Source organism: Triticum dicoccoides, chromosome 1A (genome assembly GCF_002162155.2).
Source record: "Triticum dicoccoides isolate Atlit2015 ecotype Zavitan chromosome 1A, WEW_v2.0, whole genome shotgun sequence".
NCBI classification, from domain to species: domain Eukaryota; kingdom Viridiplantae; phylum Streptophyta; class Magnoliopsida; order Poales; family Poaceae; genus Triticum; species Triticum dicoccoides.
The window spans coordinates 360,342,406-360,366,628 of NC_041380.1; the positions used below are offsets into that span (position 1 = coordinate 360,342,406).

The 24,223-nt window shown below is 44.7% G+C and overlaps 2 protein-coding genes across 2 annotated transcripts; one reads left to right on the plus strand and one right to left on the minus strand.

The window, feature by feature from the left end:
• Positions 1–3,801: 3,801 nt before the first annotated feature.
• LOC119273018 (zinc finger CCCH domain-containing protein 15 homolog) lies at positions 3,802–6,591 on the plus strand. Its single transcript, XM_037554339.1, has 2 exons — positions 3,802–4,000; positions 6,217–6,591. Exons 1-2 carry the CDS (start codon positions 3,869–3,871, stop codon positions 6,349–6,351), a joined length of 267 nt encoding a protein of 88 aa, XP_037410236.1. The 5' UTR covers positions 3,802–3,868; the 3' UTR covers positions 6,352–6,591.
• A 12,136-nt stretch (positions 6,592–18,727) lies between these two features.
• Positions 18,728–20,672, minus strand: LOC119273029 (60S ribosomal export protein NMD3-like). The gene has a single exon (XM_037554351.1). The coding sequence runs from the start codon at positions 20,556–20,558 to the stop codon at positions 18,993–18,995; it is 1,566 nt and encodes a 521-aa protein (XP_037410248.1). The 5' UTR covers positions 20,559–20,672; the 3' UTR covers positions 18,728–18,992.
• Between the last annotated feature and the right edge of the window lie 3,551 nt (positions 20,673–24,223).

Genomic DNA, 24,223 nt, shown 5'->3' on the forward strand with positions numbered 1-24,223 from the left:
TTCTTGTTTTGGGTAGAGCCGGGAGACGAGTACATGATCGAGGAGCCCGTTGAGTGCGCTTACGAGGATCTAAGGCAACTCTGAAAACTTTCCAGGCAAGATGATCATACCCTTGAAATCACTTCTATCTTTGCTTGCTAGATGCTCGCTCTTTTGCTATGCATATGCTACGATACCTACCACTTGCTTCTCATGCCCCCCATATTGCCATGTCAAACCTCTAACCCACCATGTCCTAGCAAACCGTTGTTTGGCTATGTTACCGCTTTGCTCAGCCCCTCTTATAGCGTTGCTAGTTGCAGGTGAAGATTGGAGATCGTTCCTTGTTGGAACTTGTTTATTGTTGGGATATCACCATATTATCTTGTTTATCGTAATGCACCTATATACTTGGTAAAGGGTGGAAGGCTCGGCCTTATGCCTGGTGTTTTGTTCCACTCTTGCCGCCCTAGTTTCCGTCATATCGGTGTTATGTTCCCGGATTTTGCGTTCCTTACATGGTTGGGTTATAATGGGGACCCCTTGACAGTTCGCCTTGAATAAAACTCCTCCTGCAATGCCCAACCTTGGTTTTACCATTTGCCACCTAGCCTTTTTTCCCTTGGGTTTCTAGAGCCCAAGGGTCATCTTTATTTAACCCCCCCCCCACCGGGGCCAGTACTCCTCTGAGTGTTGGTCCAAACTGAGCTGCCTGCGGGCCCACCTCGGGGAAACTTGAGGGTTGGTTTTACTCGTAGCTAGTCTCATCTGAGTGTGCCCTGAGAACGAGATATGTGCAGCTCCTATCAGGATTTGTCGGCACATTCAGGCGGTGTTGCTGGACTTGTTTTACCATAGTCGAGGATGTCTTGTAACCGGGATACCGAGTCTAATCGGATTGTCTTGGGAGAAGGAATATCCTTCGTTGACCGTGAGAGCTTGTGATGGGCTAAGTTGGGACACTCCTGCAGGGATTTGAACTTTTGAAAGTCGTGCCCGCGGTTATGGGCAGATGGAAATTTGTTAATGTCTGGTTCAAGAAGACTTGAACTTAACTTCATTAAAATGAATCAACTGAGTGTGTAACCGTGATGGTCTCTTCTCGGCGGAGTCCAGGAAGTGAACACGGTGTTGGAGTAATGTTTGACGTAGGTTGTTCTAGGATCACTTCTTGATCATAGTTCATCGACCGTGCCTTTGCTTTCGCTTCTCGCTCTCCTTTGCGTATGTTAGCCACCATACATGCTAGTCGCTTGCTACAGCTCCACATCATACCTTTTACCCTACCTATAAGCTTAAATAGTCTTGATCGCGAGGGTGTGAGATTGCTGAGTCCCCATGACTCACAAATTCCTTCCAAAATCAGATGCAGGGACCGATGATGCCATTCCAGGTGATTCGACAGAGCTCAAGTGGGAGTTCGATGAGGACTCGGGACGTTACTACGTGTCTTTCCCAGATGATCAGTAGTGGTGCCCAGTTGGGGCGATCGGGGACTATGTTGCATTTGGGGTTTATCTTCATTTTGGTTCCATAGTCGGACCTTGAGTGTATTTGAATGAATGTAATGATATTTATGTATTTGTGTGACGTGGCGAGTGTAAGCCAACTATGTTACTCTATTTCCCTCATTGTATTACATGGGTTGTTTGCGAAGATTACCTCACTTGCGGCATTGCTTTTAATGCGGTTATGCCTCTAAGTCGTGCTTCGACGCGTAGGAGATATAGCCGCATCGAGGGCGTTACACAAACACCAGGCAGTGTGGTTCAGCCCATGCAGGTAAGAGGGCATGCAGGCAACCAAATAACATGCATATGGTGCATTTGAAGTTGCATTTGCATAGCCAGGCTGAGTAGAGAAGTGTATGCGATGCAGGCACTGTTGCACACGGCAACCAAACATGCCCTATAAAGCCTAATTTGGATGTAAAACAGGTGATAGCGGTTGGGGCTTGGTACTTAGAGCAACTCCAATGGGCGACCCATTTCGTCTGCGGCCGTCCGTTTGGGTCGGCACAGACAAAAAAGCCGGCCCAACGCGCCGACCCAAACGGACGCGCGTCCGCTTTCGTCCGCCTGCCGACCCATTCCTGATCCATTTTTGAGCCTGATTTGCGTCGGCGCGGATACAACGGGCGCGCGCGCTCGTCCTTTTTTCTCACCGGGCCCGCTGGTCGGTGGCACATTGGATTCACACCCTCGCTCGCCTGCTACGTCGCCGACGTCGCCGGCCATTTTTTCAGATAAAAATGGATACATAGATAATTCTAGCATACACAGATAAAAAGAAAAGACCACCACTCGTCGATTTCTGACTCCGACTCGGTAATGTCCTTCTCCGATGTCTGAATGTAGGCGCCAGCATACGCCTCGTCTTCAAAGTCCCAACCCGCCGTTTCTCGTAGCTTCAGTTTCAATTGAGTTGCCTGCTTCCGCGAACGCTTGTCCTCCCGATAGGCGGCTCGCTCCCTCCTCCTCGCGTCCCTCTCCGATCTCAATTGCTTAGAACTGGCGCTCATCGACAATGTCCTGCGGGAAGCCTCTGCGCCACACCATCAAGGCTTCCACGTCCTTCTCTACGATGGCGAGGCGATGCTGCCGCCTCCGGTGGACACGATGATCCTCGTCGGTGAAAAGCCGCGGGAGAGGCGCCAGATCCTGCGCCCGCTGGCTCGACACGTTGGCAAAATTCATGCCCCGACGAGGCCTCAGGAGGCGCCACGCCGCCGCGTCGTGCGCGCGGGCCGCCTCCTCTGCGGTGTCGAAGGTGCCGAGGACGAGACGTTTCTCGCGAAACCAGATCTCAGCGGAGAAGGCGCCGGAGCGGCGCTCGCGGACTCCGCAAAAATCCGAAGCACGCAGGCGGCGGATCGACATGGTGGCGCAGAGGCTGCGAGAGTGGGCGGCCGACAGAGTGTGGAGGGAGCGCCTTCTTTATAGCGAGCGCCGGCCGCGGCGCGCGCGCGAACCTTTCCCGCGCGCTAGGCCGCTTTCCCCCGCGCGCGAACCTTTCCCGCGCGCTGGAGTGCCAAAATCAGGACGACGGCACGATGTTAAACGCACGCGGTCATGAAAATAGGTCGGCCCGTTGGGTGCACTGCCGACCCAAAACTAAAAGAGGGCGGACGAAGGGCGGCCGGCCGATCCAAACGGATAAAAAGCGGACAAAAACGTCGTTCGTTTGAGTCGGCCTGTTAGAGTTGCGCCGTGAGCTCACCCATGATGGATCACCGTCACCTCCCTCGAGATGGCCTATTTCGGTCCTGGCAATTGCAAATAATTTTCATTAAGCCAACTTAAAAATCCATGGTGTACAGGAACATAAATGAAGCCAACCGAAACCCAAGCTTGTGAAGCTAAGACTAGTCACATTGGATAGTAACTTAGAGTAGTAACATGCGTATGTTACTACTTTATGTTACTACCTCCACAGTGGGTAGTAACATATATGTTGTGTCATGCATCACTTCATTTATTAGGTTATAGACTCATCTTTCCTTAATATGTGTGATGTTACACTAACTAGTTATGTTATCACATTCCTCTTTTTTTCATTAATTACAAGTCACATCATCTATTTTGCCTAGATAAGTGTGATGTTACCATTTATGTTACTCCCACTGTGGATAGTCTAAACGTGGATGCCTCTTATCATATGGATGTGTGTGCAGGAGCCATTGCAGCTGTTCTTAGAGACAGTAATGATAATTTTTTGGCGGCATAATATCGGTTTATACCTTACACAACATATGTTGATTTTTTGACTGCATTAGCTCAATCAGACTCACTTGAGATAAGTATGCAAAGTGGAATAGCAACCAAACGCGCGTCGTCAGCCACACGGGCCCGGCTTCTGTTCGTGTGGGGAGAGCTTCCAGCGTCTCGTGATGGGGGCACAAGACGAGGGTAGCCGGCGGCCGCCGCCGCCAGGGCCCGCCCCTGGCCAGTCCGCCGCAACCGCGGGCACGGCGCCGCCGCCCATCACCCCAGCCCAGTTCCTCTCCTGGAAGCAGCGGAAGGTCGATCTGCCTCTTTTCTTTCCCTATCTAAGAAGTTCCTTTACCAGTCCCCATCGATTTTTGACTGAGCTTTCCTGTGATTTCTTCTCCGTCCAGCGGCTAGCTAAATGCGCTGTGATCTCATGGTGGTTTCCCTTGGCTAGACCATGGAAATCACTCGTGATTTGTGGGCTTCTCTCTGGATGCACGCCCGTATGTGCGATTATGTGCCTTTTGTTCGTTTGGGTGCCATGTGTAGTATGTTTTAGAATTGGAATAATGGTTTGTGAGTTCTGTGTTTGATTGCCGTCAGCAGGGCTTGTACACTACACGAACAGGGGAGAATAAAGATAACGAATACAATCACATCATGAATCGCCCATGTGAGAGGCATCTCGTATGATGCAAGCGGCTTTATGTAGGGTTTCGATGACCTATTCTCTGTCAGTTGGAGATAGTTACTCCATTTAATCCCAAAGATTCCAAAGGTGCCGTCAATATGGATTCCTTTAAAAATATAAATGTAGACCATTGGCCAACATAGACAATAAAATTTTGATACCACTAGATCCATAATCAAATATAAATTATTTTTTGCGAATCAATCAAATATAAATTACTAATACGTAATTTATTGTATTCGATGGAATTGACAATTGATGGTCAAAATGTCACATTGAAAACAATGTCAATGTCCCAACTACCTTGCATTTGGGATCATGAGTATATGTGCAACTACCTACTGAGCACTGTGTCTACTTATTTCAGATGCAACACTGTGAATGGCCGCAGCCAGAGTGATGATACACCTATTTTATTTAAGCACTATGTCAGCACATTACTTTGCTAAACGTCTCTCCAAGAACATGATTGTACATGCCCTTAGATGATAATACTTTTCTTCATCATCTCGAATAGACTTACTTGAGTGGTTAACTGCAACTTTGTGAACTTTTTAGTGTCTATGGACAACGGATATCAGATTCTTGTGGGTAATATGTTTCCCTTTTCTTGTATATGTTCTAGGCTATTTTTCGGACGAATGATGCCACACTTTTTTTATTCTGGTCCCTGGGAGCCTCCTGAGATACACATGCTGTTTTTGTTAAATTCTAGATTACCTCTTACCTTGTCCATGGTCTGGGTAATTGCCATGGATGTGTTGTGTTTCTGCCTTTGAATTGTTTATCTTTTTAATTCTTAGAGAGCACCTGTTCTCTAATTGTGTGGTTGTACAGGTCCAGTTTTCATGCATAGTTTACTCATAAAGTTACACCTGCTATTCAGGATAGGCAGAACTGCATTGCTTGAGCATTTTATTTTGCTTTCAATGTTCTGCAATCTGGTTATTAAGAGAGGTTAGAGAGTTTCAATATTTATAATCTGTTCTTGGAGAGATAATTCAACCTTTTGTTCTTTATATCGTTTTTTTTGCAAAACGCAACCTGTAATGATTGGTTCCTTTTTGTTTTTATGTTGGTGGAAACTTTGAGCTTATTTTGGATGTTGCTTGCTCAACAAAAACAAGCTGCGCTTTTATATACTTTTGTCCTATTTGAATATGAGATTTAGTAACGCAAACTGTGTCTTATAGAAGTTTGATAGTTGCATGCTATTCCAAATGCCAAAGATCATGCAAAACGGTTGTTGCTAGAATCTAAATGACGTGTGATGTGTGGTTACCATAGTTTCACCTTATTGTTTTTGGTTATAACTATTGCTGCATAACTCTTTAAAAGAATGTGCCGTGAATGTTTTTGATCATTACATGTGGGTATTCATGTGAAATTAAAATAATGACATTGTTGAACATAAGCCAACATTTGTGTTCTCCTTTGTTTTTACCAGATCAATTCTGACTTTCTGAGTTCCCTTTCTGGACACGTGCTCTTTGGATAACAAAGCACATGTTGCAATCTGACTGAATAACATGGGAGGGCCCATGTGTGATGTTAAGTCATGATAGTCTGATTTATATCTTGAAAACAGGATGGTCTGTCTAATCCATCTTTATAAATGGTCGGTTGTTACAGTAAATTGTGTTTTGGACTGTCACTAAGCTATTTTGCATGCTGCAATTTGCTCAAAACATCAAGCTGTGAGCCTGGGATTTATATGGAATCTGTATACTTGGTTATTTTTTGTTTTCTGATTTCAATGGCAAGAACTGTTTCCTTTTGTGTCCTGAATAAGACTAACATTGATCTAATAACATCTTTGTTTGGTCTGAACTTCAGGATGCAGAAGAAGCTGCAGAGAAAGCTGAAGCAGCTCAGAAGCGAGCCGCGGATATAGCTTCAGGTGCAGTGCAAATGAATGGCCGAGAGCTGTTCCAGCATGAACCCTGGGTGTTTGACAACAACATTTACTGAGACGACCAAATCCTGCAGAAACACAGAGCATATGTGTATGCCATGTTCACTGTCAGAATCCCACACCATAAGAGTTTGTACAAGCCATTTGAGCTCTGTTTTATGGAACCCGTACATTGTTTTGCTACTGATAAATGGGAACAAAGACAGTTCTCTACAATTTTTTTTCGTACTTTTCACATTTCAGAGCATCCAGATTTCGTGGAATGCTGAATATAGTGCATCATCCCGTTATAGCTCTTTCTCTCCCTTAAGGGCTTGCGGCTATGATTACTTTCTCGGTGCCTCGATATAACTGCATATGGTAGCTGTTGGCAGTAAAAAGAATAATCATTACTACAAATTACTCTTATTTCCCTTTTCCTAGTACCAAACAGCCAGTTAGCATATAACACTATTAGTTTGTTTGAAAAAAACTTGGTGAAAGAGGGGTGTTTGTATTGCAGCTTCATCGAGCCAAATGGTCCTGCGATCATCGTCATCCGAGCAATTCAAAAACACCACAATGGTTCACTGAAGAAGTATTTATGATGGGACAAAGATATCTGGAAGTGCTTACTGACTAGTGAATTTGAGATACTGGAAGTGGTTGGTCACAAATGAGCGAGAGATATTGGAAGATGATGTACTACGTGTTTGCTTTTCAGAAAAAACATGTTTCTTAAAGGGCCCATGTGCTTGGAAACTTGTTACATGCGAGATTTGCCAGAATTCAACGTGTGCAAAGCCACCTGGTACCATCTCTTTTCCCTCCATTGTACTTGGAACATTACACTGGTCGATTTGATGGGCAAGGCCACTGGGCACACCTATTTATATCTGCATACTCTATGTATTTGCCAGAATCCAACGTGTGGAAAGCCACCTGGTACCATCTCTTTTTCCTCCATGTAGTGAAGCAAACAAAGCTGTAGACTGTAGTTTTCTTAGCTTATGTTTCCATCTCTATTCACCAAAGCAATTCTGGTTTGGTTGTGCCTTAGGGATGGGCAGCATAGGGGAAAACAGTTCATCAACTTCTGGAAAGAACTCCACCGAAAGCTGCTGAACCCGTACAATGTGTCCTGATGATACTAAGGCTAGACTCTGTTTCTGGAACGATAAACAAAGGTTCAAAATCTGTACAGGAAAGGGAAAGACTACTACAGTACAATAAACTTGTGCGTCTGGAAGAAAATGCTTTAAGTTCAGAATCAAAGTCTCTTGGTCTCCGAAAGAAAATCACACAAGTGATGCTCCTGCGCTATGGAGGATTCGACAAATGTTTTTCTATTCAACATAAAGTTGTTCACTGTTGTCTGTGATACATTTTTCACTGTCATTCTTTGTGCGACCAACATACCATAGCGCTCTCAAAACATGGCCAGTTTTCAGTGGTCTTGTTTTCCAAATCTCTTAAGTGAACTCAAATTTGACAAGTTAGGTACAATCAGTTTCTAATTAAATGTTAGCGTTGATCCTGCTATACATCGTTCTTTCCATGTTTAAGGGCTTGTGGGTATGGTATATGATTGTGATGGCATGAGTGGATGTTTGTTAGGGATGCCTCACTTGTAAGTTGTAACATAGAGTAGATGCAATATTTGTTTTTTTAGAAGAATAATTGATTCTTGAAACATCTATTTGTATTGTGATGTGATTCTCTCACTTGTAGTTATGACTTCAACTGAATAAACAATTGCAATTTTTTTGGCACTCCATAACAAGCTTTGCACAAAATTGTGAAATGGGAGGTTAGGCACAAAGAAGAATGAGCAATGCTATACGGACAACAGTGTACAGACAATTTGTGGAGGACGTGTCGCCGGAGCCTTTCATCGTGTCCGCTGTGTACAGGAGGACCATTGGATCGGTTGTCGTTCAAGAATTGTCCCGTGAATTGTCGTCCGCAAAGGAGTTCCGAAGAAGAATAGTGCTCTGCTCGGCTGCTAAGTTGTGCATTTTGACTTAACTACGATAGGAAATCAGTGGACTTGTTGCCTTTCAATTCCAGGGTGAAGGGATTTGGACAGTTAGGCCACATGAAAACTGAATTGTTTTTTGGGAGACAAAATGAAATCTATTGGAGTTTGTTAATAGTATTCAGATGTTAAAACACAAATGCGCCCCATGGCGCTGCACAAAAACGAGGTAACGACCCTCAAGAAAAATCCTTCATTATACTCTTCTTTCCCCTTTCCTTGTGTCAAAGTCAGTTTGTTTGGAGAGAAAACATTTGCAGCTTCCTCGAGCCAAATATTTCTGCATCATCGTAATTCAAGCAGTTTGAACTCCTAATCAACAAGTACTACATGTGGTCTGTGAGCGAGAGATACTGGATGTGCTTAGTGACCAGTGAACAAGAGATACTGGAAGCTAATGTACCTCAAACTTTTCATAGGAACATTGTTTTTTCAAGGAGCCACATGTGCTTGGCAACTTGTTATGAGATTTTAAGATTCTGGTGTGTGCAAAACCACTCGGTAGGAGTATCTATCCACTTAAACTACTTTCTTCTACCACCATTGTACTTGGAACATAAAACGGTTGATGCAATAAGTAAGGCCAAACCTACTTCAAGGTATATACTTCAGGGCAGAGGGACCTGATTAGTGGCCTCTGCCCTGAATTTCTCCCTGGTGGGGTCATCTGCCTCCAATATGCAGATGACACCATCCTCTTCTTGGAGGACAATCTAGATAAGGCCAGTAACATGAAAACTATCCTTCAATGCTTTGAACAAGTGTCAGGCATGAGGATCAATTATAGTAAAAGTGAGCTCATTACCTTAGGAATGGATGCAGATAGATCTGCTAATTTTGCTGACACTTTTAGCTGTGTTATAGGGAAGCTCCCTATAAAATACTTAGGAGTCCCTCTCCACTATGATAAGCTGAGGAGAGAGGACATCCAGCCTATTATAGATAAGATCCTTAAGAGGATGGCTGGCTGGAGAGGGAAACTCCTATCTTATGCTGCTAGGCTTACTCTTATTAAAGCCTGCCTCTCTAGTATACCCGTTTACCTTCTCTCCTTCTTCAAATTCCCTAAATGGGCGCTTGACTTGATTAACACTCAGTTAGCTCATTGCCTTTGGAATGATTTCGAGGGGAATAGGAAACTGCACCTGGCCAACTGGCACCTAGTGTGTATGAAAAAAGAGCATGGGGGTTTGGGGGTGCCCAACCTCAGGGATGTAAACCTATGTCTCTTGGGGAACTGGGTCAAAAGGTATATTATGGATGAAGGCAAGATCTGGAGGAACATAGTTGACAAGAAGTATATCAAGAACTCCCCAAACATCTTTGCTAGTAAAACTCCTAACGCTTCAAAGTTCTGGTAAGGAGTGCTCTGGGCTTGTAAAGCCCTGAAATTTGGATATAGATGGCAGGTAGGTGATGGGAAGAAAATCAATTTCTGGGAAGATACATGGTTTGGTACCTCCCCCCTTTCTGTCCAATTCTGGCCTCTTTACACTATCTGTGATCAGCATTGTGTTACCCTCTCTGATGTATGGGATGGTAACACCATTAAACTGACCTTTAGGAGGACTTTTACTGATAAAATGCTAGATTCCTGGATGTGCATTGAGCAGATCCTTCGTAGTGTCTCTTATAATGGGGATGATGATGCGCTCATTTGGCAATATGCCTCTAAGGGAATATATACTACTACCTCCTTGTACAACATCATCAACTTCAGGGGGGTTCAACCCATTTATATTCCTTCTGTCTGGTCCATTGTCTCCCTACCCAGAGTGCAAATTTTTCTCTGGCTCCTGGCCCATAACAAATTAATGACCAGAGATAATTTGGATAAGAGAAACATGAGGAAAACTTTGATCTGTGAATTTTGCACTGAGAATGAGAGCATTGACCACCTCTTCTTTGGGTGCGCTGTAGCTCAAAGCATCTGGAAGGATGTGTCTGCTTTCTTTAACATTCCTGTAGGGCAGGACTACCTTTCTGTAGCTAGATTTTGGCCTGCTAGCAAAAAACAATGTGCTTTGAATTCCATCTGTGCTTGTATATTGTGGGGCATCTGGAAAACTAGAAATGCACATGTGTTTAAAAATGCTATCTGGTCTGATATTAAACAGGTTTGGAGACGTATCCTCTTGATGATCAAGAAATGGATGATCCTGTTCAAAAAGGATTACCTCCCCCAGATCGAGGCATTCGTCCAGTGTGTCTCAGAGAAGCTCAAGAACCCCTTCCAGCTTTCGATGGGGTGACACGCCTGGACCCCGCTGGGGTGCTTGACATGCTCTCCCTGGGTGAAGCTGATGCATCGAGGAGCCCTCCACCTGCTGGGAACAAGAAGCTGTCTGTGCTCAGCCCGACAACCCCGCTGGAGCTGCTGCTGCTGCCGCCATCCCCTGAACCTTCCCCTTTGAAGAAGGCCAGGTTCAAGACAGCAGATCCGAAGAAGTTGATCTTTGCCGCCTAAGTCTCCTGTCATACGGAGTTCTGATAAAAAATAGGGGACAGTGCTCTGTAATAGGGATAACTTTCATTTTCCCCTTTGCTCATGCTTTTAGAGCAATTTTGGGATGTTTTTCCGCTGCTGTGTAGTAGCATGTTGGACCTTTATGTTTTTTCTCTCTTGTGAACCTTATGGTTTCATATATATATGGAACCGGGAGGGCTTTGCCCCCTCCTGTTGCTCTAAAAAACCTCCCATGTAGTGAAGCAAACAGAGCTGTAGATATTGTTTTCTTACCCCCAATCTATATTCACTGAAGCTTTAGATCTTTGAGCAATGGAAATTGCAATTCCTATCCTGGTATGGTTGTGCCTTAGGGATGAGGGGCGTTGGGAAAAACAACTCATCAACTTCAAGGAAGAACTCCACCAGAAAATGGCACCACGTAACCAGTTGCTTCAAGGTCCCTGTGTGGACGTAGTAAATTCCCAATGGGATGTTGGCCAGGATAGCGATGTAGCTCTGCCATTGTCTTTTGAAAAGAAAAGAAAGAGAACATGCATTGCACGGTATAACCATCTTAATCTTAATATAAGTTATTTAACCCTAGAAGCCAAAATATTCATGGATGACTTCTAAACCAGTCAATAGTGAGTCCAAATGCATAACATATCGGCAGACCACACCGCCCACTGAACAATTTTCCCTGGATCTGTTCTAAAGCCCCAACAAAATCGCAAAAGTTACAAGTGCAACAGGGCAAGAGGGGAAAAACTTTCAGGTTATCGTTCTGAAAAGAACTTCCAAGTGACCCTGAGAGACATCCACAAATCACACAGCAATACAAATACATGTTTCAAGAATCAAATATCACATCTACCCTATGGTATTGTGACTGACCAAAGAATGACAACTGATGAACTGAACAACATATAACAAAACAAGGTAGAATATGATCTGCAATATATTTCAGACATGATTGTTAAACACAGATACGACATATGGTTTCAAACAATGTCGACACCAACAAACAGAGAAATCCAAAACTTAGAACTTTTAAGCAACGCAACACCTGTGACATTCTTAGCTTATAGTAGTGAAGAAAAACAATCAACTCCTCAATTGACACAGTAGGTACGTCATCACCAATCGTGGATGCCATTATACGGAATCTGTATACTTAGTTGTTTTTTGTTTGATGATCTTAATGGCAAGAACTGTTTCCTTTTGTGTCCTGAATAAGACTAACATTGATCTTAATAGCATCTTTGTTTGGTCTGAACTTCAGGATGCAGAAGAAGCTGCAGACAAAGCTGAAGCGGCTCGGAAGTGAGCCGCAAATATAGCTTCAGGTGCAGTGCAAATGAATGGCTGAGAGTTGTTCCACATGAACCCTGGGAGTTCGACAATAACATTTACTAAGATGATAGATCTGCAGAAATATACAAAGCATTCATATATGATATGTTCACTGTCAAAACCCCACACCGTAAGAGTTTGCACAAACCGTTCGAGCTCTGTTTTATGGAACGCTTGCATTATTTTGCTACTGATTAATGGGAACAAATACAGTGCTCTACAATAGAAAAATCCGTACACGATGCCATAGAGCACATACAATGTTTGGTTATCCAGACATCTATTTGTTGCTGGTTAGTAACTAAAGCAGGCACTCGAAAAAGAGCCTGGTTTTGGTGGTCTTGTCTATTAGTCTCTTAGCAAACTTGTCGTGTTACGTACAATCAGTTTCTGACTAAATGTTAAGTGTTAATCCCGCTATAGCTCTTTCTCTCCCTGTTTAAGGGCTTGTGACTATTATTTACTTTCTCTGTGCCTCGACATAGCTTCATACGGCAATTGTTGGCCGTAAAACCATTGGTACTGATTACTCTTCTTTCCCTTTTCCTAGTAGCAAACAGCCAGTTACTAGCATATAACAGTATTAGTGTTGATGATCCAATAAGGATATTAGGCAAGAAATCAAAAAGCAAGCATCATGGGAGAAATCCTCTTTCAGTATTTGATCATTCTGACCTTTTCCGCGACAAGGGTCATAGCGAACTTTTAACTTGTAATCGACTAGCACTACAAGTGTGTAGTAAGTGAGAGATTCTGGAAGTGCATACTGACTAGTGAATGAGAGGATACTGGAAGTGGTTGGTCACCAATGAGCGAGAGATACTATTGAAAGATAATGTACATGTTTGCTTTTCAGAAGAAAAAAAACATGTTTTCTTAAAGGGGCCATGTGCTTGGAAACTTGTAATGAAATTGCCAGATTTCAACGAGTGCAAAGCCACCTGGTACCATCTCTTTTCCCTCCATTGTACTTGGAAAATTACAATGGTTGATTCGATGGGTGCCACTGGGCACACCTATTTATATCTGGATACACCATAGATGAGTGGTGACAGATATCCCATGTAGTGAAGCAAACAAAACTGTAGATTGTCATTTTCTTAGCTTCTGTTTCCATCTCTATTCACCAAAGCAATCCTGGTTTGGCTGTGCCTTAGGGATGAACGGCATTGGGAAGAATGATTCATCAACTTCTGGAAAGAACTCCAGCATGCTAATCTGAAGTCATACAATGGGACCTGGTGAAACCTAGGCGAGACTCTGTTTCTGGCATGATAATTTAGAATTTGTACAGCCGAAAGGAAAGAAACGTACAAGTGTAGCGCCTGTGTTATGGAGGATTCAACAAATGTTTTTGCATTTCAACATAATTTTATTCACTAATGTGATATGTTTTTCGCTGTCATTCTTTGTACGAACATCTTACCATAGCAAGCTCTCAAAAGATGGCCAGTTTTTAGTGGTTTTGTTTCCAAATTTCCTAATGAACTAAAATTTGTCAAGTTAGGTACAATCAGTTTCTGTTAGCATTAATCCTTCTATACTTCTTTCTTTCCATGTTTAAGGGCTTGCGGTCATGGTATATGATTGTGATGGCATGAGTCGATGTTTGTTAGGGATGCCTCACTTGTAAGTTGTAACATAGAGTAGATGCAATATTTGATTCTCGAACCATCTATTTGTATTGCAATGCGATTCTCTCACTTGTAATTATGAATGAAACTGAATGAACTATTACAATTTTTTCGGCACCCCATGACAAGCCTTGCACAAAATTGTGCAATAGGACGTTAGGCACATAGAAGAATAGTGCTCTGGTCTACTGCTAAGTTGTGCATTTTGACTTACTATGACAGGAAATCTGTGAACTTGTTGCCTTCCAATTCCAGGGTGAAGGGAGTTAGACAGTTAGAGCATATAAAAAAAAATGGAAGACAACATGAGAGCTACTGGAGTTCACTAATAGTAGATGTTAAAACAAGAATGCACGAAAGGAAGGAAAAATATTTACTAGCAACATTAGCCATATGTAACTATAATGGCACACAGAAACTATGTCAACCATATGTTGGCTCCTATGTCTGCAGCAAGATTGTGGTGCATTCGTGTTTTAAACTTATCCTGTTAATGAATTGTTATTACAGTGGCTCTACTGTCTTGCATAATAAAGAAAATAAAGCAAACATGTATCGTATGGCCTAACTGTCTACTTCTCCCTGGAAGGCAACAAGTACACAATAGTCCGAACTTCTAAACTAACCATGAGCGAGTCCAACTACTTTTCGTATCAGCAGAGTACACTATCCTCTCAGTGCCAGACCGAGTTATTTACCCAAAACCACCACACTTGGGGCTAGGGTAGCCACTTAGTACCACATTGAAGGCAGGGCACAAAAACCCACCGTTTTTGTGCCTAACTAATAACACGGAGCACTGATAGTCGAATAACCTCACGAAAACAGCCAAACTGACCGGTTGGGCCCACATGTAAGGCTGACGTGGCATGCCTATGTGGAAGTTTTGCTGAGATGGACCTAGGTCCCACCTGTCATCCACCCACTGCCTTCTTCCTCATCTCTTCGACAGGTCACGCACACAGGAGCGGCAGGGAAGTTGCAGACGAGCTCGCCGGCGGCGGCCAGGAGCGGTGCAGGCCACCATGCTCCCGTAAGAGAAAAAGGAGGCCACCACGCTCCGGTGGTGGAGAGGTGCTCCTCCGCGTCGCACTCCCTACTCGGCCAGAAGAGAAAAAAGGGAGGGCAGGTGCGTGGCTGCGGCGACCGGGTTGCTGAACGGCGGCGGCGGTCGGAGTTGGCGGCGTGGAGCTCCGCGGTGGCGCTCCTGAGTGGGAGCAAGGAGGCGGGGTCGCGCGACAGGGGAGCGCACGATGCGGGCGCGGAGTCGCACGGCCTGCTGCCAGCGCTGCTCCCGCTCTATGCGTCCCTGCCTCCTTCCTTCGTTCCTTGCCGCGCAGCCATTGACGGCGAAGTAAGAAATTTCGGCGCCTCCATCTTGCTGTCCATGCCGAGCGGGGCCGTACACTGAGCTCGGGAGAGATCCTGCCCCGGCCATGTCCGCGTCCACCGGAGGAAGAGCGGCCACTTCCACGATGCGGCCCGCGGACACGAGCTGGTCTCCCGGAGGAGCTCGCCGGCAGCAGCCAGGAGTGGTGCTGGCCAGGCATTACCACTGCACATGTCCTCTGTGGCGGTGGCGCCGGTGATGTCCGTGTCCAGTGCTCGCCCACAACCTGTTCGATCAAATGCCCACAGAGGAAAAGAGAGAGAAATAAAAAAGAATAGGTGAAAAAAATAAACACTTTAGTCATTGACATGTGGGACCTAGGTCCAACTCAGCAAAATTTCCACATTCCACGTCAGCCTTACAGGTGGGCCCAACCAGCCAGTTTGACTGTTTTCGCGAGGTTATCCGACTATCAGTGCTCCGCGTTACGCATTAGGCACATTTTCGGTGGTTTTTTGTGCCCTGCCTTCAATGTGGTACTAAGTGGTTACCCTAGTCCCAAGTATGGTGGTTTTGGATAAATAACTCTGCCAGACCACCCGCCAGGCACCTTTCTGTAAGACCTGTAATCGAGCCCCAACAAAATTGCAATAGTTCATTCAGCTATATTCATAGCCATTCGCAAAAAGGAAATCAGAAAAAATCATAGCTACAAGTGGGAGAAGGCGAAAGGTGAAAAACTTTCAGTTGATCATTCTAAAAAGGAATTTCAGTTGACCTCTGAGGGATATCAACATAAACGCATGTTTCAAGACTCTCATCAAATGGTTCTTAGTGAAAGAGGGATGTTTGTATTTGCATCTTCATCAAGCCAAATGATTTTGCCATTATCGTCATTCAAGTAGGTTAATACCATCACAGTGGTTCGCTGGTCAACTATCGATGACACGACAAGGATAGGCATCTGACTACCCTGACCTTTTAACTCCTAATCAACAATTACTACATGTGGTCTCTGAGTGAGAGATACTGGATGTACTTAATGACTAGTGAGCCAGAGATATCATTTACTTTTAGCTTTTCAGAGGAACATTATTTTTTCTAGGAGCCATGTGCTTGGCAACCTGTAATGAGATTGTAATATTTCAGTGTGCAAATCCACTTGGTAGAACCTATCCACTTGAACTACCTTCTTTTACGACCATTGTACTTGAAACATTAAAATGGTTGTTGATGCAATCAGTAATGCAGACCTACTTATTCAAGCTTTTCCTTTCTAGTATATATAACATAGAAATGAGTGGTGACACTTCCCATGCAAAGAAGCAAACAGAGCTATAGATATTGTTTCCTTACCCCAATCTATATTCACCAAAGCTTCAGATCTTTGAGCGATAGACATTGCAATTGCTATCCTAGTATGGATGTGCCTTAGGCCGCGCTTGGCATGGATGTAATTTTAAACAGAGGTTGCGCTTACCCCAATCTATATTCACCAAAGCTTATAGATGTATTTTACCAGCCACAAGAGATTTCCGGCAGGAAACGAGACGATGTACAGAGATGTGTATCGTATACCGGTTGGATACAAGCGTAGGAGGGAAAACCGGCGTAAATATTACGGATGTAAAACGGCAGCCCAAGCACCTGGAACAAATCCACCCGACTATACCTTACCATACCATGTTTTACGGAGGTATTTAGGGCCAGTTCTTCTGGGCGATTCTACCAGAATCACCTCCCTTCCCAGCTTCTCCTAGAATCACCACTCTAATTAGACCTTAACCAGATAGGATTGTAAAAAAATTATGAAGTGACAATTCTGGAAGAAGCTGGGGAGGGAGGTGATTCTGGGAGAATCGCCGAAAAGAACTGGCCCTTAGAAGGAAACCGACAATCCAAGCGGGGCCTTAGGGGTGAGGGGTGTCGGGAAAAACAACTCATCAACTTCAAGGAAAAACTCCACCAAAAAATGGCACCACGTAACCAGTTTCTTCAGAGATGCAAGACTCCACATGAAAGTAGTCAATTCCCAATGGGGTGTAGGCCAGGATAAAGAGACAGGTGAGGTTCTGTTGGAGACATGATGGTATTGTGACTGACCAAAGAATGACAACCGATGAATAGAAGAACATATAACAAAACAAGGTAGAATATGATCTGAAATGTATTCAGACATGATGTTTATACCCAGATAAGAGACACGGTTTCAAACAATGGCGACACGGACGAACATAGAAATCCAAAACTTAGACCATTTAAGCAACACCCCTGACATTCTTAGCTTATACTCCCTCCGTTCTAAAATAGATGACCCAATTTTATACTAACTTTGTACAAAGTTGAGTCATCTATTTTGGAACGGAGGGAGTAGCAGATTTTTATACTTCTAACATGTCGGTGGAACATTGTTTTTTCGAGGTGGCTACTTTGTTATGAGATTGTAAGATTTCAGTATGTGTAAATCCACTCGGTGGTATCTATCTGCTCAAACTACATTCTTTTACCACCGTTGTACTAGTAGGAACATTAAAATGGTTGATGCAATAAGTGATGCCAAACCTACTTCTCCAAGGCATCATACATTTTTCCTTTCTATATATACCATGGACATGAGTGGTGACACTTCCCATGCAGTGAAGCAAACAGAGCTGTAGATATTGTTTTCTTACCCCCAATCTATATTCATTGAAGCTTCAGATCTTTGAGCAATGGAAATTGTAATTGTTATCCTGGTATAGTTGTGCCTTAGGGATGAGGGGCGTCGGGAAAAAAAACTCCACCACATATGGGAACCATGCAACCGGTAGCTTCGAAGTCACAGGTGAGGCAAAGGAAGTGGGTTTTCTCGCGAGGAGAAACCAAGATCAGTATAAAAAACAGGGGAAAACTGGAAGGAATTGGGTTCAAGGACTGGAAGGAATTGGGTTCAAGAAGAGGAACATGAGAGACCACAGAACAAAAGAGCTTGGAAAAAGTAGCCGCCTGGAATGATTTCTTACTAAAGAACAGTAGTAAGATATAGGTATCTCTCAACTTATCCCTACACTAGGTGCCCACTGCAACTACACACGATGCATCATCCGAATCAGTTCACTGGAGTATACTGAAGGAAGGAAAACATTTACCCATGTGCAACTATAATTGTACACAGAAACAGCAATACTCTCCTATGTTTGAAGCACCCTGTGGTGCATTCCTGTTTTCAACATCTCAATTAATGAATTATTATACTACAGTCCACAAACAGCTCATACATTTTACGGTATAACCCTCTTACTAAGTCATTTAACCCTGGGAGGGAACAGGGCTGCATATTTTTCATGAATAACTTCTAAACTAGTCACAAGTGAGTCTAAATGCATTATGTATCAGTAAAGCACACCACAGCTAAACAATTTCCAGTGAGACCTGTAACAGAGCCCTATCAAAATCGCAATACCTCATTCAGCTGCATTCATAGATACAATTGGGACAGGCAAGAGGGGAAGAACTCTTAGGTGACCATTCTAGAAAAGAACATTCAGGTGATCCCTGAGAGACATCCAATAATCAGTAATCACACCACAATATGCACATGTTTCAAGAATCAAATCTTGCATCTACTCCATGATATTGTGACTAATCAAACGATGACGACTGAACAGCATACCACAAACATATGACATGATAGGAAATGTATTTAACTTAAGACATTATCGTTACACAAAGATACGAGATATGGTTTCAAACAATGTCGACATCAACAAACAGAGAAATCCAAAACTTAGACCTTTTAAGCAACACCTCCGACATTCATAGCTTATAGCAGTAAAGAAAAACAAAACTTATATGAATTAAACAGATGCAGTTAGACCTATGACCTGCAGTGGGCATGAACAGTCATGACCAATGGTCTAGGTAGACATGCTCGCTCATTCCACCATACCAGCATCTGCACCCTCTTCCTCCTCTTCATCCTCATCATCACCAAGGGTTAGGTCCTCAATCAACTCCTCAATTGGCACAGTAGGGACATCGTCACCAATCGTGGATGCCATTTCTGACCTGTAGTCCTCGTTCTTGTACAAATTTATCCCAAACCTTAGTTCTGGATCGGACTCCAAATCACGAACAAACATATCATACTCATTTTCCCTCCTCTCTTCCTCGCCTTTGGCCTTGTTCCCAAGGTCTTCCTCAACAGGCAGCCTCTTCAGCTTCCATCTGCGTGTGCGTGGCCTCTTCTCGTAACTCTTCTTGACCAGAACCACTTCAGGCAAATTCTGGCGTAATAAAGCCTTGTCCATATCATCATCATTCATATTGGCACCATAGAGATCATACCCAAGGGCAAGGTCACCAGGGTTCAGACGGTGCCCAAGATGAGTTCGGACTGTAAACACAGTATCATTTTTCCCAAAATCAGACATCCGCGCGACCTGCGCATATGCCAGCTGATACCGAGATCCATCAATGGTGATCTCAGGTGACTCTGTCTCAATATCAAGCACCATGTACTGCACGAGCTGCTTGCTAGTCAGAGCGGCCTTGAAGTTGTACACCCGGTACTTCTTCTCCTCCAGATGGTGCACACGCAGAGTGAGGGGGTCAAGCAGGGCAATGGCATTGGTGACCTTGGTGCAGAGGACGAGCGGGCCTAGTCCACCAAGATCACGGGACGCCTTGGGGCTGAGAGCAATCAGGTCCTCACGGCATATGGGACAGATCTCGACCGAGAAAGTGTACTTGTAGTTATAGATAAAACTCTTTGTGTCATGAGAGACGAGCTGCTTGGCTGTGTTGGTCTGGATGGGAGCGACTGTACCAAGGAAGTCGACGAGGCGGGCAGCGTGCGAGCGCGAGCCGAAGAAGAAGTCGAGGCCGCCGGGAGCCGAGGCGACGCGGATGGCGAGCGCGGCCTGGCCATGCTTGATGAGGAGCTGCTCGAGGTAGAGGAAGGTGCGGCGGTGCGGGACGTGCTGGCGGAGCTGGACGACGGCGACCCACTGGTCGGGGTTGGCCTGGGCGCGGGCGCAGGAGTCGCAGAGGCGGTCGTGGACGACGAACTCGACGGGGTGGGTCTGCTCGAGGACGATGCCGTTGAGGACCTCGCGGCGGAGGCGGAGCTTGAGGCGGAGGCGCTTGGAGTGGGGCTCGGAGAAGACGAACTCGGCGCCGGAGAGCGAGACCTTGAGGCGGGCGAGCGGGTGCTTGAGGCGGCGGAGGAGGATCTGCAGGAGCTCGGGGGACTCCGGGCCGGCGCGGAGCCAGGAGCGCGGCGGCTGGAGGTAGGAGAAGCAGTCGGGGCAGTAGACGACGGCGGCGTTGCGTGGGACGCCCTCGGTGATGTCGACGCGCGCCCGGAGGCAGCGGGCGCACATGTTGGCCGGGTTGGGCTGCATGGAGACGCCGCAGATGCAGCAGAGCACCGTGCCCGCCGTCTGCGTCGGCACGAACATGCCGCTCCCGGCGGCCGGCGGGGCTGACCCCGGCATCATCTTGCGCGGGGAGGGCTGAATCGAATCGAATCGGCTGGGGTGGGGGCGGAGGGAGGAGGGGGCTCGATCGGATGGAGATGTTTCGCTAGGGTTTTGTAGGCTTTGTAGGTGGGGAAGAGAGGAGAGGCGGCGGCGCTGTGGTCGCGGTGACGAAGGCGATTACGTTGTCCAACACCGCGTGGGCTTTTGGATCAACCAGGATGCTGAATGGGCCTTTTGGTTCTACTTACAAGCAAAGCAGCCCTAGCCGACGGGAATGGCGGTCTCTGGAGTGCTCCTATCTGACGCTTAAAGCGTCGAATGGGAAGTGAAACGCCCACACAGCCCTTGTATGGGCTGTCAAAAGGAAATAAAATTTTGCGAAAAATTAAAATGTTCAAGTATGCATAATTTAAAATGACATCGTGCATTTCAAAATTATTAATCGCTCATTGTGTATTTTAATTTTTTTTGTTCATTCATGTGGTGGGCCTTGGAGAAACACAAAGTCCCAGCAAAGTACATTACCCTCATCAAGGACATGTACAATAATGTTGTGACAAGTGTTCGAACAAGTGATGTCGACACCGATGACTTCCCGATTAAGATAGGACTGCATCAGGGGTCAGCTTTGAGCCCTTATCTTTTTGCATTAGTGATGGATGAGGTCACAAGGGGTATACAAGGAGATATCCCATGGTGTATGCTCTTTGCGGATGATGTGGTGCTAGTTGACGATAGTCGGACGGGGGTAAATAGGAAGTTAGAGTTATGGAGACAAACCTTGGAATCGAAAGGGTTTAGGCTTAGTAGAACTAAAACCGAGTACATGATGTGCGGTTTCAGTACTACTAGCTGTGAGGAGGAGGAGGTTAGCCTTGATGGCCAGGTGGTACCTCGGAAGGACACCTTTCGGTATTTGGGGTCAATGTTGCAGGAGGATGGGGGTATTGATGAAGATGTGAACCATCGAATCAAAGCCGGATGGATGAAGTGGCGCCAAGCTTCTGGCATTCTCTGTGACAAGAGAGTGCCACAAAAGCTAAAAGGCAAGTTCTACAGGACGGCGGTTCGACCCGCAATGTTGTATGGCGTGGAGTGTTGGCCGACTAAAAGGCGACATGTTCAACAGTTAGGTGTGGCGGAAATGCGTATGTTGAGATGGATGTGTGGCCACACGAGGAAGGATCGAGTCCGGAATGATGATATACGAGATAGAGTTGGGGTAGCACCAATTGAGGAGAAGCTTGTCCAACATCGTTTGAGATGGTTTGGGCATATTCAGCGCAGGCCTCCAGAAGCTCCAGTGCATAGCGGACGGCTAAAGCGTGCGGAGAATGTCAAGAGAGGGCGGGGGCGACCGATTTTGACATGGGAGGAGTCCGTTAAGAGAGACCTGAAGGATTGAAGTATCGACAAAGAGCTAGCTATGGACAGGGGTGCGTGGAAGCTTGCTATCCATGTGCCAGAGCCATGAGTTGGTTGCAAAATCTTATGGGTTTCACCTCTAGCCTACCCCAACTTGTTTGGGACTAAAGGCTTTGTTGTTGTTGTTGTTGTTGTTGTTGTTGTTGTATTCATGTATTTTAAAAAATGTTCATCCTGAAATTGAAAAATATTCATCATGTATTTGAAAGAATGTTCATTGCATATTTAAGAAAAATCATCACATATTTGAAAAATATTCATCATGAGTTTGAAAAAAAATACACATGGATTACAAAATGTAAGTGTTTTTTTAAAAGTTCAAAGATGAAAATAGTGTTCATACTCCTATGAATATATGTTTGTATACTATGGGGAAAATCCATCTATAAAAATTTACTCCCTCTGTAAACTAATATAAGAGCTTTTAGATCACTATTTTAGTATTCTAAACGCTCTTATATTAGTTTACGGAGGGAGTAGTATATATCTATAAGTGAAAAAAAAAGAAAAGGCAAAAATAGAAAACATGAAGAAATGCAAAAGGAAAACGAAAGAACATAGTCTAAGTCGGAAGAAACCGAGAACATAATAAAAAAATACTGGCAATAAACTCAAGTAATGGGCCCGGTCTGTGGAAGCAATTCCTACGCGCCATGCTAACGCAAAGGACGTCCAAACAAGATTTGTCAGGGCGTTGCCATGTCACGTAGCAGCTAGTGCTCGACACATGACATATTCGAGTTCTTGTGGCATGTGCGGTTCACTGGATTCATGGGCATTGGTGGATGAGGAATTGGCTCAAAAACCTAGTAACAACAACTATGCAAAAACAGTGGCTCTTTACTCTCATGAACTCATTATCACATACTCTCTTCGTGAAGCTCTTAGACACTCTTTGGGCTATATGGACAGCATGTCGCAAGGATATCCACAAGATCATTTTTCAAAATCCCCAATCTATTCATTGTTCAACAGGTTCATCGATTTGTTGGACATGATGAAAGAAATTCCTTCGGTTCCTTCTCAAGGCTAGCCATCCATACCCGTGGTCAACAACCAATGCCTAAAAGCCTCGCCAATGAGCTATGCAAAAATACATGTCAACACAGGATGTTGAAAGGAAGTAGGGAGGGTCTACCGCTGAGGTTTGTAGAGATGCAGGTGGCACCTATTTGGGTAGCTCAGTTCTTGTTATAGGAGCAGTAGATGATCCTTCGATTTTGGAGGCAATAGCTATAGGGAGGTCCTATCTCTAGCACAAAATCTCAACCTCCATAATTTTGTGGTTGCATCGGATGGAAAGGAGGTTATCGGAGCTATCCACAAAGGTTGTTGAGGCGAAATGGATCCATTATCTGTAAAAAAATCTTCAAGCATCTTTATTTAATTGTGATTTACTTTTGAAGGTCATGTTGTCAATGTCGTAACATACAGTTTAGCCAAGTTTGCCCTTTCATTACGTCTAGGATGTCACGTTTGGTTTGGCCCATCCCATGACTAGAATTGTACCCACATTCTGGGCTTTTGCCGAATAAAACTTGGGTTACCCCTAGAAAAAGTTAGTGCTCAGCATCCCTAAAAAAACTAGTGATCAGTTACGTTACGGAGAGGCGCCCAATAGCCCTATAGTGGGGGTGGTCCAACACACCCTTCACAATCGAGGAGCAACTACCTAACGGGCATCCTTTTGAGGCTTCCGCGGAGGTCATTTTTAGGCCCCTGGGAGCGCACCAAGTGGTGCCCCCAGCAGCCGCCACGTGTCGTGCATTGGGCGCGCCCTCAGGATTTCTGTTTTTTTTCCTTTGGGTCACGCGTTTTTTCTGGCTTTCGATTTTTTCTTAATTTTCCATTTGACTTTTTAGAAGCACGGCATGTACTTCTATGACTAGTAATAATGTACGTGCAATGCACATTTATATTAGGTAGGATATTAGTTGCATGTTATATTAATTAAGATATATCTGTTGCACGTTGGTATTTGATAAGATATCAATTACTTTTTCACGGGAATGGTAGGATAGTAATTACATGACAGATTTTATGGGATAGCATTGAGTCAAAACATGTTTATAACCAATGGCAGTGGTGGGTAATTAGAGTGTTAAACGTGTTTGATGCTCAACATTAGAGCGATTTGAACATCTAGATAACATGATTTGACGATTGGGATGGTTTAGATCTGCCTCTCTGGGTCTTTTTATATTGGTATAGATAAGCACATCAAGGAAAAGCACGTCCACAATTGTGTTTCCTTAAAA